Consider the following 20,882-nt stretch of genomic DNA (forward strand, 5'->3'; position numbering starts at 1 on the left):
GAAGTGGCGCTGTGGCTCAAGTGGTAGAGCGCTAGCCTTGAGCTGAAGAGCTGAGGGACAGCGCCCAGGCCCAGAGTTCAGGCCCCATGACTGGACCAAAAAAAAAAAAAGAAGAAGAAGAAAAGGCAGTTGGTAGGAGATCAGAAGACAAGACTGATCCCTGGCATCTCTCTGTCTTTCTGCATGACCACAGCCAGTATGTAGAATGGTCTACACTTAGGTTTCCTCAAAAGGAGGTGGGGCTGGAAGGAGTCCACAGTTCCTGTTTGAATTGCTGTCAAGAGGACAGAATGATAAACTGTGTAGAAAGGCCTTGAGTACAGTGCCTGGCTAAATCTCAGCCCTTGATAAACGGTGCCTGACCAGCAATGTAGTGGGTTTCTGGGTACCACCCATTGGATTGGAGGCTTCTGGTACATTTAGGTGGAGAAATTGGACATGTCCGTGCTCACATAGAATGATTCATGTCTACTTGTGTTGCTGCTGCTTTCCTGTAACCAATTTTAGAGCCTATCTTGGCAGCTGGAAGTATTTGGGATTAATTTCACACTCACTTTATTAGTTGAGAGTTTTCCTCAAGCAGCTCCCTGGGCCTCTGCCTCATTACTTTGGCATCAACTGAGATGGCAGTTGGACAGAGATGTCCTTCGGGGTCTCCATTTTATTTGGAAACCTTCAATTTGAAAAAACAAAACAAAGGCCATCAACACATTGTGCTTGAAGTCGTTAGCATTTATTGTTTCCTACAGCCCTTCCTTTCTGTAGCTGTTGAACACCAGGGAACACACAGCTTGCTCGGCTAGCAATGAGCCCCCAGATTTAACTCCTAGCAGCTGCCTGGCCTCTATTCTCTCAGTTCCAGGTGAACTGTGAGGTCTTCTAGGCCTCAGTCACACAGATCTGAGTCTTGATGGGTCTAGTTTTTCCAGCTCTTTTTACTATGCTAATTCTGCTAAATTCATTTGGCTCTTGTGGAAAACAAAGTAAACTTGGCTGTTATGTGTGAAACTAAACTGAGACCATAGGGATCTGGTTAGTATTTCATGCTGGCCAGTAGGTCAGCTGGCTTTTCCTCAGGGGTAATTTACATAAGGAGTTGTTTATTCCATGTCTTTCCAATTTTTGTGAACATTTGGGGATAGCAGTGTATTTTCACAATGGCACAGAAATACATCCACTGAGATTGGAACTCCGAGAGATGATGCTTTTCCTGGATTGATGGATTTGGGGCCCTGCTCAGGAAAGAGCCTATGGCTATGCTGCTGTCTCTCAGCACGCTGTTCTTCCATCCCAGCTGTGTTCAGCAAGTTGCATGGGTCTGGGAACTGACATGCTGTTATACTTAGTGGTAGCCAGAAATGTGCATAGAGCCTTCATGGACATCGCAGCAGATGTCCCAAACACTTGTTAGGATCTGGTTGCCACTAAGCGCAGCTCCGTCAGGTAACAGCAGCACACCATACTCTGGTTCCCTGGTACCCATGGTTAACTGTCTGCCCTTCACCTTGACATTCTGCCTCCTCCACAGCAGTGGGCCAACTTCCATTTTCACTGCCACCAAATACCCTTTCCTTCCCGAACTAGCATGCTTGCCCTTCTCCAGTAAGCAGCCTTTGTTTTTCTGACTCGCTCAAGTGTCCTTCCCTTTCAAAGCAACTTTTCTCACCATTTGTGCTTCTGGAGGCATTTTTCAGGTACCTCTTTGTGTGCTGACAAAGTTAACAAAAGGTCCTGGCTGGACAAGGCCAGGAAGCCTGGCTCTGACATTCATTGAGTTCCATGTTGTAAAATCTTCCAGTGGCTGATTTCAGGTTGTCAGTGTGAAGTCTTTGAATGCAAATGGGCAGAAATGGCAATAGACCACCATTGCAGTGTTCACAAAACAGAACACAGTAGGCATAAATAACAAATATCTGGAAAGCCTACATAATCATAGAAAATGATGAGTTCTGAGTGGTTATTGCCTTCATTTTTAATATAATTCATTTAAGTTTAAGTTCATGCAATCTAATTTTTAGTAATGGATGTCTAACAAGGCTTGTGAGATTCCCCAAAGTTGAACAGTAGGTTCTTTGTTCTGAGTAGGGAGTAGCTGAACAAGTCAGCCAGCCTTCTCCTTCTCCCCATTCCTTTTTCTCCCTCCCCTCTTCTTCCCTTCCCCTTTTTAGAGCCTTCCACACTCAGCTGTGTTTGTATGCCCACCTCTGAACCTAGGCATGCCTGCAGCTCCAGAGGGCTTGGAGTGTGACAGATTCTAAAGTTGGAATCTCATTTTTTTTAATTTACAATGTGTATGGTCAGTATGCCTATTTAATTTGTGGATGCAATGTGAAATGAAAATGAGGGAGTCTTTGTTTAAAAAAAGCAGGAAGAAAGGGCTGTTAAAACAGTTACCAAACAGAAAACCTCTTCCTTTCTTCAGTGGTCTCTTTATTGTAATTTCCAATGATCTTTTCTAAAATTTTCTATTTAATATCTTTCTAAATAAGGAAAAACATTCTAAGTTGTTAGCATGAATTTCATCAGTAATCTTACGTTGCTAGAGCCAGTTTTAGATGCAAGCATAAGAGCATTTAACTCATATGAGAGAACGTATCACCCCAACTTACTTACATGTGTGCTCCACTGACACATCGACTTCAATTACAAAACACAGGCTTAAAAATAAAGTTACTGAGAATTGCAGGAGAGAGGCAGCAGAGCATTAAGCCAAACGTGACCCATGTTAGCATGTGCACCTTGCATGCAGTCCTAGCAGATTCCTTCTGTTAGCTGAGACTTGCGGTCCAATTAAATGTGACCCAGAGAAGAATGTAGGGAACCCACATTAATTAGAGAAATTGTCATTAGAATAATAGTCTCAGTGTATTGGGATTCTCTTCTAGAATGTGGAGGGTCTTGGTTACAGTATTTGCCTTCATAGCCTGTTTTCCTTTCTCTATTGGGACCCACCCTTTGAAGGTAGAGATGAGATGGTCTCCCTTGAGTCCCTCACAGTGCTTCCTGAAAATTCCGGTTCATACCTGGCACTCACTAGGTGTTTATGACCTTGATCTTTGCATGATCTAGGCTTTTGGATGATAAGCATCTGTGTCAATATGATAGCCCCCCACAATGGGGTGTAATTGTTAACAGTCGCAGGAAGAGAAAGTGTATAAACTCAGACTTTAACAGAAGTTGGTTGTAATCCAGGTGTTTTGGTTTAAGGAAAGTGGCCTCTCCTGTCTCTTTGAGGGGACTTCTCATAGTAATGGGGAAGGATTGAGTTCCAAGCCCCATTGGAGTAAAAGATGCCCCAGGGATATTAACTCTGGCCCACAGTAATCCATCCTTTGCTAACTTTTTTCACACTTTCTGTTCTGCACAATTTGGACATTATTATAGTAATGTTTCTTCCCACTAATTGGTTGTGAATGTATGTCCCCTTTCCAACAAATTACAAGATTCTTGTGTGCTGTGAAAGCTCTTGCACAGTAATAGAAAGCACAGTAATAGGCGGATGGCGAAGAAGCACTTCTTGTGGTGTTGGTCGTGGTTCAAACTCCCCTGGTACCCTGGAGACTACATGTGAGCTATGACTGTCTTTTATAACTCCTGTAGCCAGGGCCAAAGAATCCTGGTCTATACCGAATCTTGGGGTAAAGACCTTTCCCTAACTTGTAGGTCTTTTCTAATATCTTGCAGGCACTCTCAGGACAGCCCCTTTCTAGTCCCTCTCCCCACGTGGAAGTCCAGAGACCACACAGATGTAGCTACTACTCATTTGAATGATGATTTTTTAACAAGGCCTTTGGGCCATTGTCAATAAGCCATGAAATATCTGCAAGGATCTCCTATACCAGCTCTGAATCTCATCTGAGCTCGTCTCTCAGCTGGAAGCCTCTTAGAGAAAGAAGCTCGTTGCCCTGGCTTTTGCTATTCCCGTTCTAGGGTCTGTCAGACGCCTTGGGCCTCTGGGGCCATCAGTTCATTACTTTTAATGAGCACAGAATTCACCAAGACATTAAAATAAAGTAACACACCAGTGGGCAGCTTCGGTGTTCCATCCAATTGTTGCTTTAGTTCCTTTTTCCACAGGATTATTCAAAAGGAATTTTTTTTTTAAAAAAAGAAAAGCAAATTCTATTCACTCCTGCCAATTTTTATCCTAAATAGATTTGGCATTGTAAAGCTAACACATTTTTTTTCTCCAGGTCACTATGGACTGGTACCTGACATTTGTGTTAAATATTACATTATTCAACTGGTCAAATGTTTTAATATAACCAGCTTTTTAGTTATACTAAAGAAATACTGGGTATCCCAACAGCACCAAATGTAAAGACAAGTATCAGATAGAGAAGAGAATTTTCTAGAAAAGATATAAATAAAATTATTTTAAACCTCAAGGCAAATGTTTTGATAAGTGTATTTTAATTGAGTAGTCTCCATGGCCAGACTGTATGAGCTTAATTTTAGGGGTTATTTACATTACCACCTATTGAAGAAGGTCAACCAATGGTGAAGCAGATGCAGAACAATGTCCCCATTAAGCTAAGTCTATAGATTCTCTCATCCCTTGACCATATGGCTTTGGAATTACTTTGGACATTTTTTAAAAAGAAGGAAGTGGGCAGATGAATGATAACTCATTTATTATTCAACATAGCTGGTGTTTGTGAAAGACAAAGTTTGTCAGGTTGTAAAGAAAAACAGAAGTGTGCCAAGCACAATTTGTTGAGGGCTTAAGAATTGTGAAATTATCCCTAACCGAAGTTTGTAATTGCGGCAGGTAATCGCTCTAGCAGACACAATTGAGGAAAACCAGGACAATCTGTTGCAGTCATTTGCCAGACTGAAGAGTGCCACCCATCTGGTGATCCTGCTGATTGGGCTATGGCAGAAGTTGAGTGCTGAACAGATTGCTATTCTGGAAGCTGCATTTCTGCCACTACAGGAAGACACACAAGAATTGGTGAGGACCATTGTGGGGGAGGGTGATGGCGGGGGAGGGGGGAGAGGGGGTAGGAGGGTAAGTGAGAGGAGGGGGGAGGTCGTGGTGGAAGATATCTCATGACAAGCAGGAAGAAGCATTTTTCTTCAAAAATGCTTTTTTCTTTCCTCCAAACCATACTAAAAGTGTTATTCGAAGGCCGTTTTATCTTTCTAGAGCTGCTTAGAATAGGTAATAGTCTATTGTTATATGATACCCACCAGGTTTTAATGTGCTCTTCAATCACTTTGAAGCCAGGGGAACAGTCATTGGATGGTCCCAGCAATGGCATAAACCTTCAGTTTAGCTAATGCTTTGCTTTTCTTCCAGAGAAAACAATCAGGCATTTTAATTCGCCCATGTCCTTAAACTTAAGTGTCACTTTGAAGGTCAAAAGGAATTGAGATAGCCTTGCTAAAAATGACAAGCATGGCTCCTTGCCTTTATACAGTTCTTTGTAATAGCTCAACAGCTCCTTTACTCTCAACCCTGATTAGACAGTTTTGAATTAAAAAGGGAAAATGAGGGTGCTATTCACAAAGAATTATTTAACTAAAACTATGTTCATTCTTGAATCATAAAGCATGTGTCAGTGACCCCTACATGCCATTATGGGTGGCCTTTGTGTGCTGTTATTTACAAAGAAGTAATAAACACCTGGGAAATTAGGATCCACGAACTATTGTTTTGTACTGAAGGAAGCCAGTTGCAGAGAATGAGTGGTTTCAAAACCATTTTTAAGCCTAGACATAGGACCACCATATAAAACGTTAATAGTGTTAAAATGGACATTTTCAAATATTTGTCAGCCATTATTTATATTATTTCCTAGGAATTGTCTTTTTCAATCTTAGACTTGGGACTGTTTGTAGTTCCATGTTGATGGTAAAGTACTTTTCTGAATCTACTGACAGGACTTGAACCCAGGTCTGTCTGCTTCCAAAGCATTTTTTTAACCAATAGTTATTGTACTTTAGTGAGCAAAGTCAAGAACAGTCATGAACAAGATTTTGAAAATTTTGATTTTGAAAATTTTGTCATCTGAGTCAAATTTAAAGAAAAAGAAAAAGCTCTATTTTATGACCTAAATAAAATGCTAATAAATAAATTGGAAAAATTTAGAATATATGTTTCTGTGTCAGATGATACAGGGATACTGATAAAAGTATCATTACAACTAAACTTTACCTTAGAGAAGCTATAGAAATGAAGACATGCAGCAGTAAAAATAGTGTTTATATAAACAGTAGTGATGGTTTATCAACTCTTGAGTAATCTGAGGGGCTCAGCTGTCTTCAGTCCCCAGTCCCACCATTAAGAGGCCCAGTTTTTAAGCTTCCCTCGCTCTAGGATGGAAATGGGGCATTGTGAGAGGAATTGAGCTGAGTAGAGAAGTATTGAAGGCTAGCAGTCACCATTGCCCATGGTTTGTGCCCTTGTATTGCATACAATTCTAACAGAATGAGGCAGACACAGAGTGCTTCTTCTTCCTGGTTATTCATCCCTCCCCCTCACATACTTGAGGAAGTAAGAATACTCATTTTTATGTCCCCAGACCCTGGGAAAAGTCTGAGCACAGAAGAGTCAGTACTTGGAGGATGAGTAGAGAAGATGGGGAGTGTTAACCAGGAGACCTGGAGGGACTGGTGGAGATGGCACAGTCTTTGGTGGGAGGAAGTAGGGCATGGCTGGCTATGCACTCATGGATAGCACAGTCCTCTGATCCTGAGGTCAACTGCAGTATGGAAATACTAATACTTGTCTTGGAAGAAAAAGGGAGAAGCCACATTCAAATAATTTTATTGAAGTATATTATTATAATTGCTCTATTTGTATTAGTTTCATCAATCTCTTGCTATGCTTAATTTATAAGTTAAGCTTCATCATAGATGTATATGGATAGGACAGTCGTGAATCTAGGGTTTGGTACTACTTGCTTTCAGGAACCCATTGTGGATTCTGCAACATTCCCCACACACACCAAAGATAAAGGAATCTACAGGCCTAACAACGTATGCATATATACGCTGGTTCGTGTCCTTAGTAAGAAAAGAACATTTTGAATTGTTAGTAGGGATGTTGTCACTGGTCTTTAAAATGTGCAGTGCTACTTTGAAATGGCTGTGAAAGCCTTGTAGTTATATGAGAACTGGTGACACAGTTTATATCTTGCCTTTTGTCCATACAAATGTACTTCGTTCTTTGTGAACTATGGAACTGCTGCACAAAACTGAATTTTATTTCACGTAATGTATGCTTTCCACCCCCTCAAATTCCCTGAGCTGGTCAGTAAGGAAGGCAGGCCTGAATGCATTGCCTTTCCTTCTGTGCCATCATTTTCATAGAATTGCTGGATAATAGGGAAGAAAAGAGGAAGGAAGATAATGGGCTTCCTCAGCTCATTCATTTGTGTTCCTTGACTCTGTTGTCTCCCTTCTTCATTTGAAACACATTCTGGTCCTGGTGAGAAACGTTCCAGGCTGTCATGCCCCCAGTCCTCAGCTCTGACCTACACCTTCCCCAACCTTGCCTGCTGTCCTTCCTTGAGCCATGGCCTTCGTAGCTGACCGCACTGAGTGCCGGTGGGTGGAAAGGAGAGAGAAGCACCTGCTGTGCCCATCTTCTTTCACATACAACTCCATCAATGTTATGTACAGAACCTAAGTTCAAAGACAAAATTAGAGATTGTCAAGATAGTGACAGCAAAACGTTCTCTCAGGAGGAAGGTCCTCCTGAACCCAGGTCCCTGTATTCACTGCTCAAAATGCTAGCCCTGAAGCTACATACTTACTATAGACTTACATACTGGCAGAGGAATTTCTCAGGAGGAAAGACCACAGTCTCCTCGGGGAATCAACTCCTACTCTTTAATTCCAGAATGTTCATCCATGGGCAGGTGAACAGACATGGTCTCGTCCTAGGGTACCCCTCCTGCCTCTGTACCTCTCTCTCATACCTCCTAGAATACATAGAGGCAAATTCTTCTAATGCTCCTCTGAATTCAGTGAGATGTGAAGGTGTGCATACTCGTTACATCTATTGGAGTCATTAATGAGACAAGACACCAGATAAAAATGTAATTTGGAGAAGACTGAATCAGAAAAGACATTTTAATACTCCCTGCTATGCTCTTCATCCTTAATTGGGTTGTGGTATTCACTTTGGACTTACACTATTGAGACAGCTTATATGTCTTGAGAAAAAAGAATTCCTTTTTCATTCTTGAGGACAGACGCAGGCAGTATGTGGTTTTGACATGCTGGCTCTCAGTCCTCTGTAATGCCTAGAGACTTCACAGATAAATGTTATGTGATGGGAATCCCACTGAGATGTGAGAATGAGCTATGCAGCTGGAAGGAGGGTGAGGCAGGAAGAAAAGAGTCTCTCACCAGAATGTGGAGACAGAGTCCCATGTGGAAGCGATTACGATACCACAAGAATCTGAATGTCATCTAGATGCTTGGGTTGAGGGAAGATGGCAGAATACGTGTGGGCTGGGAGAAGTTTGGACATGTGGATGATGTTTGCAGAAGGAAGAGGAGGGAAGGCTTCGTTTTGTATATTGAATACTTAGATCTCTGCATAAGTACTGCCGCCTAGACAGTGTGTGTCACAATCCACAGCCAAGTCAGGACTACGGTATCCCCAATGGCATTATGTTCATTTAGAATTTACTATTGCAAAGGAAAACCAAAAGTGCTGTTTGCCCTACACTCTCAGTATTTGTTTAAAATACCACTGTGTGTGGAACAGAAGTCATCAATTGTTTTCTTTGGCTTCTCTTTATTAATTTTTTCCCATTCTCACCACTTCTTCCACACTGGGGACTGCTGAGACTGACATCCCCCACAGTGGCATTGTGGGACTACCTTCGCTCTAAGAACATTCCATGTTGTGCCTGGTACTCCAGGGGAGCTCTTAAGCCCTCTGCCATCAAGGCTTGATAATCCAAAACTGTCACCACCAACTTCCCTGATGGTCATTTAGTCCAAAGTCATATTTTATCAGTGAGAGGCCATTTTGTGTGTGTCTGTGTATCTGTATGTCTGTGTGGGTATTGAATGGAGGGCCACATGTATGCTAAGCACACTATCTACCAGTGAGCTGTACTCTTAGCCCTCAATAGGGTAATTTGCAAACGATTTCTATGTCCTTCTGATGAAGTGCCAAAGGTATTGCATAGTATTTGAATTCTCAGTGCAGAATTTAAATACATACCTCTACAGATCGTCTTATTGAAAATATTGTCTGCTAGTGTCTGTGAGGGCTCTGTTAGTGGTTTGAGTATGAGGGCTTAACTGTAGCATGGATGTGTCTTCCTCTTGTGGTGCTGCATACATAGAAGCTAAAAGCTACAAAGCCATGTGTAATTATTCATTCATTGAGTATTACTGAACATTTATTGTTTTTAGTACTCTAGTTGCACAGAATACCTTAATAATAAACTAAACAGACTGAGATCTTACCCTTTGTGCTTTCACTTCTACATTACCAACAAGCATTTTAATTCTGTGCTGTCCAATATGGTAGCTACTTGCTGAAATCTAAATCAATTAAATTGTAATTAGAACTTTAGGGAGATTTCATCTGCTTTGCAGCCACATGATGGGTGTTTACTACACTGGGTAGTTTAGAACATTTTCATCTCTGAAGACAGTTCTAGTGCACAGTTCTAGTGATAAAGAAAGAAAACAGATTTTATCAGAGGAATTCATGTCAACACATTTTAATAAACCTATGAAAATGGGTAGGATACTGACAGTAAGGTCTGTCATGGTTTTTGAATCAGTAGATCATATTTCTGGTATCCTGGGAATCTGTTGATCCTCTGCAGGCACTCTCAGGAACAAGAGACTTCTCTGGATTTCATGCATCTCCATAAGGAAGAACAGGAGGCAGGCACCCTCCCATTTTGCTCAAGGACCCCTGTGTTGAAGGCTTGGTTGCTCCCCTGTGGCACTATTGGGAGGACGTAGAAGTGGAAAAAATAGAGGTAGTGAGTAAGGTCTAATGGAAGGAAGTGATGTCATCAAGGACCCAAGGCCTTTCCCATCTCTCCTTTGTTTCCTGGCTGTCATGAGGTGAGCAGTTCCTTCTCTGTATGCTCCCACCCTGATGTACTTCCTCTCCTCAGGTTCAAAGCATCCACAGACTGAATCCTCCCAAATTGTGAGCCACAGAAACCTCCCCTGCTTACAAGCTGATTTCCTGAACTGTTTTGTCACAGTGACAGAAAGCTGACCAGTATTCCAAGGCAGATCTCACCTTGTAACCATTGTGAATTCTCTCCCATTGAAATGCGTATGATCTTCAGATACTCCTCAGTACAGCATTCTAGGTAGGCCCTTCATTTGGAGTTGGTATGTGGATGGGTCCTCTTCTCCCTGTTCTCTGTTCAGATCCCCTTCTCCTTATCCTAGTAAATGGCTGAGATGACTAAGATTCTACATCCAGCAAATTGCAAGAGAGCAAGGAGGAACAGTGTGGTTCTTTCCATGTGGGTTGTATCAGACTTCTTTTCTAATGTTTATGTATATTCACATAGCTCCAGACATCTCTGATGAAGATAGCAATAGGGCTCAGGTTTGGGACCCAGTTTCATAGTACTGGACTGGGAAGGAATATTGGCACGTGGCAGAGCATTTTGCTTGACTTTTTCTTTTCTTCCACAGTACATTCAATATCGTTGGTAGATGTTATCTACCATTTGAAAGAGAAAAGCTTTATTGTGTTCCTAAGGCTTTAATAGTTACCTTTCCTAGTATTGAACTTTCAAACTCCCTGGGAAAGCTTAAGATGGAAATTTACATCAGTGGGGGAGAGAGATTTGGACCTACAGTCTTACTATTTGATTGATTATTCCATTTACAAACTGATATGGAAAGAGAAACTTAGCATGTCCAACCTGGTTTATGTGAGAAAACAGATGTTTATAATAGAAATCCTCATTAAAGGTTTAAGGCATCTACGTCACAGGTCAGATGTGATGTAAGGGCCATTGTGTCTGCTGTCTGGATTGAGTGATGACTGAGATGGCTAATTGTTACCATTATTAATGACCACTTCTTAAAGGCAAACAAGAAGAGGAAGTCTGGTGTCAGTATTAAATCTGCCTTTGTGGTGGTTCAAGTATCATCACAATTACAACTGCCTATGGGAACTTAGTGTACAAAGTAAATATTTTGGAAATTCCCATGATCTTAGCCAGCGAGATAAACATGAAGAATTAGGTTTATGCTCCTGATGGCCACAGGCCCTGTGTTGTTGCTAGTTAGATGTAACTGCTGTTACTGGCTTGAATAAAATTCTACTTCACTTGGGTTGAATATGCCAGGGTCTTTCTGGTGACTTCCTTGCTGTTTTTAAAACTAAAATAACTGAAATCTGCCAGAATAGGAGCTAAACAATACAGTTGTGCACTATTCCATTGCAGACTGTGATGCACAGCCTTTAAATTTCTCTTGTTTATATGAAATATGAAATATTACTTTAGTGGACACATTTGAAAAGTATGAATGGAAAAGCATCATTCTTCTCCTGTTGTCCCCTCAAAACTGTGGTGAAATATGATGGGACTTAGATGTAAATAACAAAATAAGTAAAATTCATAGAACCACAGTGAGGAAAATCATAATCCTCTTCCTCATAATGCCTCTTAATTTTAATTCCTGGCTAGGAATGTATTCTATTAAGTTGATTGAAAATGCCTTTACAAATTACAGATTGCCAAGAAATGATTTTGGCATTTCTGTGATGACATTCTTCTGAATGTTCATGCAGAAATGGGTGATGCTTTTAACCCAGTGCCCTCCCCCTCGTGCCCTCTTCTCTCCCCTAGCCCTGCACTCCCACCCCAAGTCTCCACATGTTTGCTCCTGCTGGTGTTCATTTGGAAGTGTTTGTGGAAAACACACCCTTGGTTCAGGCCCTGAGTTTTTCACCTGGTTTCCTATGGTGGCACCAAAGCTGACCTTCTTCCCATTTCTACAGTGGTGTCCTCTGCCCTCCTGCTGCTCATCTGCCCCCACATTTCCTGTGGCTTGTTGCCCCTGCATACAGTTTGAACACCAAGCCCAGGTACACGGTTGTTGAGTTCTTTTCCATAGAGTTCCCTTATGTCTGACTTCTAAAACTCCTTTCTGCATTTCCCCAGCTTCCCTCTGATATTGTAGAAAGGCACAATGTCTTTTCATCACATCAGGGCTGGTAGTGTCCCCCACCCCTGCCCCCACCTACCCTCGTTGAGAAACATATCAGTTTTCATTTCCTCCCTTTTACTCTGGCTTCCATTCTCCTGTGAATTTCACCTGGGGGTATGACACAGTTTAGCTCTCATTATATACTCTAACATTGTCACATGTGTCCGTCTTATATTTCTGATCAATGTAAGGGCAGATTCTTTTACATCCCTGCAGGATTAAAGCAATTAGATACATGACTGTTTGATATTCCCTTATTTTCATAATGTCTCACAGAATTACAAATGCTTTTCCAGCAACTGTACAGATTTTTAAAGTCATGGTTTGAAAAGGAAGCATCCTACCTCTACTTTGTATGCTCCTTCTTTTGTAAATTATGCCAAATATTGTAGAAGAATAAAGCCTGATCTTTCCAAAAGACAGTCAGAAATCTAGATAGGTGGAACAGGAATCCCATCAGACTGTGTCACCTTGTGACACCAGAGATGGCTTAGTTTATGTCAGTTCCCTCTGATGCTTACACAGGGACAGTACTCTTGACACTCTTCTCAGAATGGAACAGTTGTTGTATTGTATGATTGTACATTCATAGTTTGCTCATACATCTTCATAGTTCAAATAAGTGAACATGAGGTTTACCAGTGATTAAACAGATGCAGGTGAAAGCAACTGTTGGGTACACTGATGTAGCAAATTAGTCATAAGTAGCCTAGCAAAGATGTACTAAAATAGACATACCTGCCTTTTTCTGATACTTCTTTTCCATAGATTGCGCTAGGAAAATTTGGATCGTAAAACATAAAATCCTACATCAAGACTCTTAATGCACAGAAAAGCAGTAAACTAAAATCCATTTGGTCTCCTAGTGTTTCTGATTATGAGAGACTGAAACAACCTGAATGCTAAAAGTTGGAAAATGTAAACTGCTATATTAGGTGACTAGAAAACTATACCAGATTGGGATTCAAATCCACTTTGAACAAATATTTACCCAGTTCTATGTCCTTAGACTTGTACAAAACTCTGAGCATCTATCCAGAGTTCGCTGTTAATGTCCTCCAAGAACTGTTTCAGTTTTGAAGATGAGGAGAGCAGCCATCCAGATCTGGTCTCAGCTTTTATTTTTTTTTATAAAGGGTCTTGGTTTTTGTCTAGACTGGTCTGGACCTCAGTCCATTTATGCTTCCTCTGTAATTGGGAACTTTTTGCCTAGGCTGACCTTGAACAGTTGTCCTGATCTCCACCTCCTGAATAGCCATGATGAAGGCATGAGCCACCAGTGCCTACTGGTAATATTTTTTAATCACATAAAATCTTTAAATAATCATTGAAAAAGGGAGTGGTGCTATGGCTCAAGTGGTAGCGTGGTTGCCTGGACCTGAAGAGCTGAGGCCCAGAGTTCAAGCCCCACAACCGACAAAAAATAAATAAATAAATAAAAATAATCATTGAAAAAGCTCTTTGGAAACTTACTCAGCCATATAGTTTATCATATAAGATCCTTGGGTTTGAATAAGAAGAAATCTATAAGCAATATACCAGTTAGCCCTAAATAATTGTTTATTAAGTAAATAGATGGCTGGTGCTTTAATATTAAAAGATACTTTAAATTAGGATCAGTATGGGGAGAAACATAGCTCTTCAGAAATAATTACAGCTTTGAGGTTTTAGCTATTTTTCTTTTAGCTTCAGAGCTATGAAAAATGATCCTAACATTGAACGATAAGCAGCTCAGTTGTTCTGAATACATTTTTTCTGCATTTGAATTCTGTTTGAAGAAAACAGCAATAGAAATCCAGTGTGAGATTCTTCCTGTAGTTTTGTATCCATTGGTAGCCCTGACAAAAAAGAAGTAGGTAGCCACATCTTAAAACACAGAAGCTTCTGGGTGGTCCTGAGGGATCCAAAATAATTAAAGGGAGGAGAGAAGTACAGAAGGAAAAGGACCATGCATTACTTGCACTGAAATCAATGGTTTTTGTGTATTTTGGGACATTTTTCCCTTGAGTGTGTAATTCCTTTTCCATTGAAGACATGGCATTGTCAGTGCAGGAATTGATGCTTCCTGGTAACCCCCCATGGTTCCTCTTTTGTCTTGGATGTCCCTGTAGATTTCCTAGGACTGGGTTAATTATGTGGGCACTGAGGGTCTTAAGGTTTTCTAGTAACATTGGAGGCTCCCAGAGATTTTTATCAGTGAGTCCTGCCCAGGAGCATTGGTAATTATTCACATTCTGAATCAGAGTGGAGTCTGGCTTTGGGTTACAGGAGCTGGATATCTGTGGACATTTCTAGTCAGTCTCATCTGTCTAGCAGGTTCTATAAGCTTTGATGGAATCAAACTGACACAGATTTCTGTGCTTGCTTGCACAGTCAATGATTTAATTATCAGCAGGTGATGCCCATTGATAAAGAAGCTGACAGAAATTTTGATTCTGTGAGTATGTTAGTTATGACCATAAATTTTCCCTGTTTAAAGTTCCGCATAGTGAAAGAGCCTACTGGCAGGACTGCTCATAGGAAACAGAGGGATGCATAGGGAACTGGGAAAGAAGAGCTCTGGAGCAGAAGGGTCAGGGACATGGGCCTTTCAGTCTTGAATTCTTGTTTCTGCTGCTGCTTCTGGGACATGAGCCGCACAGTCTTCAGTTCTTTACAACTTCTACTTCTCCTCCTCTTTCCCCTCCATTCCAGCTTCCACTTTCCCTCGCTTTCCCCTCCCTCCACTTCCTTCTTTTTGTTATTATTGCTATATTGGACACTCAATAACTAGCTCTTGAAAGGCAAGTTCTCTGCCATTTGAACCACATCCCTATGCTTGCTTTTGTTTTTCATGTAGGGTCTCACATTAACTTAGCCTTGGTGGTCTTGGACCACCTACCAAAATAGTTGGGATTATAGACATGCACCACCATGCCTGGCCTGTAGCCCTTACTCTTAATAAGTGAGCCTCATTTGGACATTATATTATCTATGGCTTAGGGTAGTAGTAGCAATGAGTTGAAATGTCATTTGTAAAGTTTTCAGCACATTTTCTAGTACACAGAGCTCCAGTTAGTTTTTTGTTAATGAAGTGAACCTGCACAAAAAAGCCAAGCTTTCAGAGAGGACTCTCCTAAGAGTCTTAGCATAGTATTACCTACCTACTTTGGTAAATCTTACCAAGACCTATCAAGGGAAATATTATTGTCCTACTAGGTTTATACCAGTGAGGAAACCAGGGACCTGAGAATGAAATAACTTTCCAGAGTTGTAAAACTAAATGGAAAGTTTCAGTCAGAAGCTCAGGTCTCCTGAAATCTGTTCTAATGTCTTTTCATGGTCCATGCTGAATCCTTCATATATACATATATATATATGGGCAAAACTAGTGTACACCGTATGTGAGAAGAAGTCTGGCCAGTGTCACAGCACACAGCCAGTGACTGAGAAGAGACTCATTTTCAGGGCTTACCCTTCTGAGCCCCCATCACCCCAGCATCTGGTAATTGTTGGTTGTGTTGTTAGATTCCTATGCCTTGAAGAAAGCACACACGCATACACATATGTGTATATATATAATGCATTATGTATGTACATATGTGTGTACATTAGTTATTCTAAGTGGAAAATTGGCCCAAATGATATCATCCATCATCATAGAGTAGCCTTCCCCTGGAATTTTCACTATCAACTGGATTTTCTAGTCATCATAGTTGTCATTGTTGTTGACTCCTCCTCCTCCTTCCCTTCCTCTTCCTCCTCCTCCACCTCCTCCTCCTTTTCTTCTACTTCACTTCAGAATAGTGCCTGTGATGGAAGCTTTTGCCTGAAGCAAACTTTAATGTTGACATGTCATTTGCTCCATCAGACATCATTGTTTTGTTTTATTAATATTTTATTTCTTAAATCTGATTATAGCCAGCTAGGATCAAGTTTCATAAAATTCAGGTAGTCTACTGCGTAGGCTTCTATCTCTATCTCTTCTATTTCTATCTCTAGTGGTAGAACAGGTCACAAATGCTGGGTCCTCAAAAAGCATAAGCTAAGGAGAGAAAGGAAGGATCAGAGGAGACTGGTGTGAGAAAACCTGTGCTTCCTTTGTGTGCCGCAGCAACCACAAATGTTACTTAGCTTCTATTTGTCAGAGAAGTTTTGGAAGCCGGACATGGTGACACAGCCTGTCATCCCAGGACCTTTGAGGCTGAGGCTAGCATACCCTGAGTTGGAGTTCAGTCTGGGTTACATAGTAAACATGATACCAGATTGGGTTATCTCTTAACTACACACATACACACACACACACTCTCTTTACCTCTCTCTCTCTCTCTCAACTACACACATACACTCTCTTTACCTCTCTCTCTCTCTCTCTCTCTCTCAAACACACACACACGCACACACACACTCACAGACATACCTGCTAGGAAGGAGTATACTCAAGTGTTCATAAAGCTGAGTAGATAAGCCTGTTTTATTTTGGATGAAGCTGCAGAAATTTGCAGCTTTTCTGTCATGAAAAAAAAAAGCTTCAAAAGCTAAACAGCTCAGTTGAAAACAAAAAGGAATTATGTTGGGTAATTACACAGAGGGAATAGTTTTCATGTGGGATCATTTTAATTTTACTAGCAATGAGTTTAAAAAGTTGAAGAGACTATTTTTTCCAATACTTTATATAAAGACCCACAAATATGATTTCTAACTCATTGAGATGCCATATAGACCATATAACTGAGAGTTTTTTATTTTGTATTTTAAGTTTAAAGAACTGATGTTTGTTTTATTTTTGTTTGTTTGTCCTGGTCCTGGGATTTGAACTCAGTGCCTGTGTTTAGTACCTTAGGTTTTTTGCTCAACGCTAGTACTCTACCACTTAATTCAGAGCTCCACTTTTTTGGTGGTTAAATTAGATAGTGTCACAGACTTTCTTGCCCAGGCTAGCTTCAAACTGTGATTTTTCAGATCTCAGCCTCCTGAATAGGTAAGATTACAGCATGAACCACTCGTATCTAGTTCTAAGAACTAATTTTTTTCTCAAATGGTAACTAGCTCAATATTTTGACCCCTTTTTACATGACAGGAAATTACTAAATTTATTCTTTGGAAATAATCTAACCATTAGGTAAATCCTGAAAAACAAGTATTCCTTCAAAAATATGTAATTTTCAACTAAAAGGTTTTACTTATTCTTAGTTTTATAATGATCCTTCATACAATTATTCTGCTTATCTTGGCTAAATATAGTCTGGTACAAAGTAATAACCATTAGGCTTCATATATCAGTCATGAATACCAATAATTTCATTATGAATCATTTCCTGTATTCAAGGGGACATGTATTTCCCTTTGATACAACTTTTTAAAAGGATACATGAATACAGTATAAGAATTATCTTGCCTTCATGTATAAACACAAGACTGACTGGTGGTACATGTGGAACTTCCCTCCTTCACCATAACCAGGGCCACACTATGCCCCCTTGACCAGCATGTGTTTCCTTTGACAGATCTTTTTAATGTTTTCTCTGTGCAGATTTAGCAATCAATGCTACAGTGGCATTTTGTGGGTTTTCCCTGTACTCCTGTAATTTAGGATGTGGTAGTGTTTCTATTACAAACATAAGTTCACAGGAATTTATAATTTTGCTTTAAAAAGTTGAAGGATGTTTTTACACATTGAATTTTGGTGGTGTACTTCTATTTTCTTAATTCAATAAAGCAGGATTGAGCAAGTCGCTTATTCCATATTGGCTTGGAGTACATCTGCCTCTGTCTACTTGCTGGGTGAAGCACATAGTAACTAGTGATATTCATGTTCTGTGGAGACCCCAGGCATACCCCAGAGAGGGTCAGCAAGTTGTCCAAGGCCATGCCGTAAGTGGGGAGGTGAGTGAGGTTAAGGCAGAAGCTCTCTTCAGCCCCCCTTTTTAATTCACAGGGGATAGTACTCTAGCTTCTTTGTTCCTTTGGTTGTTTTGGTTGACACTGAGGGAATTAACTTTATTGTACTAACTGGACCTACATGGAGCATGGAGTTTTCACACAGGAATGTGGGAGCTAGCCAGGCAGCCATGCTGGGGAGTAGGCACAGCTGTGGCTTAGACTGGAGAGATCAGGCAGCCAGGCTGACCAGGTCCAGTTCCTCGAGGGCATCAGGCAGGAATGCTGCAGCCCAGTCTGTGAGAGCAGCTTCTCAAGCAGGCTCCTGAGGCAGGGGCTCGGGTAGAGAACCACAACAGAAGTATGTGGGTAGGGCCGAACTCCTCGTTATCCACACTAGAGTCAACAAAGTACACTCAACTCCCCCAAGTCCAGTGAAATGGGGAATCTCTAATACTTTCAGGCTTGTAAAATGCAATAGAATGACATGCACAGTTCAATTCCTTCCTTCCTTCCTTCCTCCTTTTTCTCTTGCTTCTTTCCTTCTACCCACCTTCCTTTCCTTTCTCCTTCCTCTTCCTCTCTCTCCCTCCTCTCCCTTCTCCCCCTTCTCTCCCTCCTTTCCGCTTCATACTTGCTGTTGTTTCAACTCGCAGTTCAAGTGAGACTTTATAATAAAGTTGAGGGTATAAGATCTAAACAAGGGGCTGGGAAGGTGGCTCAGTGGTAGAATGCTTGCCTTGCATGCATGAGGCCCTGGGTTCAATTCCTCAGTACCACATAAGCAAAAAGAAAAAAGCTGGAAGTGGCACTATGGCTCAAGTGGTAGAGTGCTAGCCTTGAGCTGAAGAGCTGAGGGACAGCACCCAGGCCCAGAGTTCAGGCCCCATGACCAGACCCCCCCACCAAAAAAAAAAATCTAAACAAACACTTGTTCTCACTGCCTGGCACTTGCTTAGCACCCTTCTAGACTTTTCTTTCATTCTTACAGTATGAAGCCCATTTTTAGTAATAGTGATATGCAGCTCTACAAGTAGTTGTGTGTGTGTGTGTGTGTGTGTGTGTGTGTGTGTGTGTGTGTCTGTGTGTGTGTCTGTGTCTGAGAGGCGGGGGAGGGAGGGAAGGAGAATTAGGTTAAATTAGATACAGGGCTGTCAATAAAAGTAATAGACACCAGAAAAGTGGTCAAGGTGGCTTCCTTTTAAGGACTTCTCCCCCTAGAGTTGTCCTCAATCCCACAGAGACAGTTCACATTTCTTGAGGTCATGCACTGTATGTCTGTTTAGTGGATCCATCATACCACATGTTCACATCAAACTCCTGTTTTCATCTCATAAACATTCCCCTCTATGATCTATTATTCCCTTCTATTATCATGTCTGAATATATGCAGAAATTCAGGCCCTCCAAATAATAACCATATTTTAGTAGCAATCTTCCTGAAGCATTGGCATCATGCCTCATTGTATTAAAGAATTATCCATGACAAATGCCTAAACATGACATGGCTTTTAGTTTGATCCCCAGGTTGGCAGTAGAGAAAGAATTCTGTAGTGGTACTTTGTGTTAAGTAAATGCAGTATCTACTTAGACTATGTTATAAACTACTATTTATGGAGGCAGCAGTTTGCTTAGACTTTTAGGCTGGAAATAAATGAATAGTCCATAAAAAATATTTAATGCCGAAATGACCACAGATCACACAGAGTCCATTTATATTCAAGTATCTTTCCTTCTTCCACTCCAGAGGTTGTTGTCAAAAGCAACTTGAGAATTTGTCCTCTTCAGTGACATCTGTGCTACTTTTTGTGGTCTTACCACTTGCCATTATTATTGAAATACAAAGCCAGTATTATATATTTGTCTAGTTCAGATTTCTGTGTTAGTAGAGAGATGTCTTTGTAGCAACCAGTAGTTTGTTTGTTAGTGGTTTGGTTTTTAGTCTTCGAAGTCCTGAAACATTTTTCAAGTTCATTTTCTAATAATTTCTTTCCTTATTAATTTGTCTGGGGGCATCTACAATAGAAAATGGGCAAATGTGTCATGGAAGCAAATGGCCCAATTAACAGACCATGACAATGAGCTCTCTAGTTGAATATATGGAGAATTCTGTGTTTGGTTTAAAGAATCAACCGCATAAAGCTTGGAAGGGGAAGTCTTCCAAGCAGGAAGTGACCTGCTACGGGTGTCTGTCAATCAGGGGTGTAGTGCAACTGCCAGGAGAGCATAGATGACCCAAGGCCAGCCTGGTACATAGGACATTCCCAGAAAATGGCTGCATTCCCAGCCCAGCCTGGTGTCCTAGGGCCAGTTTGGAGTTCTCTACTTAACTGTACATGTTTTTAAGTGTCTCAAAGTATAACCTGTTCAGAGAAGAGTGGTCCTGCTGGAGTTGAAACATGTTTATAGAAGGAAGAACTGGAAGAACCAGGAGGAGAGAGTCTTGACACCTATTGAGAGCTGTCATGAAGAGCAGAGGGTTAGACTTAGGTAGGTATAGAATAGGGTATAGAATAAGGGTCACTGGGGCAGGTTGGGCCTGGAAGTGGAGTGCCTATCACTGGACACTAATGTCCTGAGAAGAATGAACTGCTTCAAACAGCAGTATAACTGTGGACCTTGAAGACCACCATGCCTACACAGGTGGCTACTAGAGTACAAAGGATCTTGGGGAAATCCTGGAAGATCTCCAAGACCTCTGGAATCTAGGTTCCTGCCTGGTTCTAAATCTCAGAAACGCTATTTTAGGACCACAGTCAGTGTGCCAAACAGTGTAGTGATGTGGAGAGCTCTGGATACTTGGTGGGGAACTGGACCTGCAAGCAGGGACTACAGTACAGGGCAGGGAGAGT

At 41.1% G+C, this 20,882-nt stretch overlaps 1 protein-coding gene across 5 annotated transcripts in view; it reads left to right on the forward strand.

Moving 5' to 3' along the window:
* Positions 1 to 20,882, forward strand: part of Bbs9 (Bardet-Biedl syndrome 9) — a 322,522-nt gene that overhangs the window by 244,332 nt on the left and 57,308 nt on the right. For all 5 annotated transcript variants that reach the window (XM_013035169.1, XM_013035167.1, XM_013035170.1 and 2 more), the window contains one exon: positions 4,772 to 4,954. In XM_013035169.1, the coding sequence (XP_012890623.1) occupies positions 4,772 to 4,954 (183 nt within the window). The remainder of the gene's footprint in view (positions 1 to 4,771; positions 4,955 to 20,882) is intronic.

This window comes from Dipodomys ordii, unplaced genomic scaffold (genome assembly GCF_000151885.1).
Source record: "Dipodomys ordii isolate 6190 unplaced genomic scaffold, Dord_2.0 Scaffold205, whole genome shotgun sequence".
In the NCBI taxonomy this organism is placed as follows: Eukaryota; Metazoa; Chordata; class Mammalia; order Rodentia; family Heteromyidae; genus Dipodomys; species Dipodomys ordii.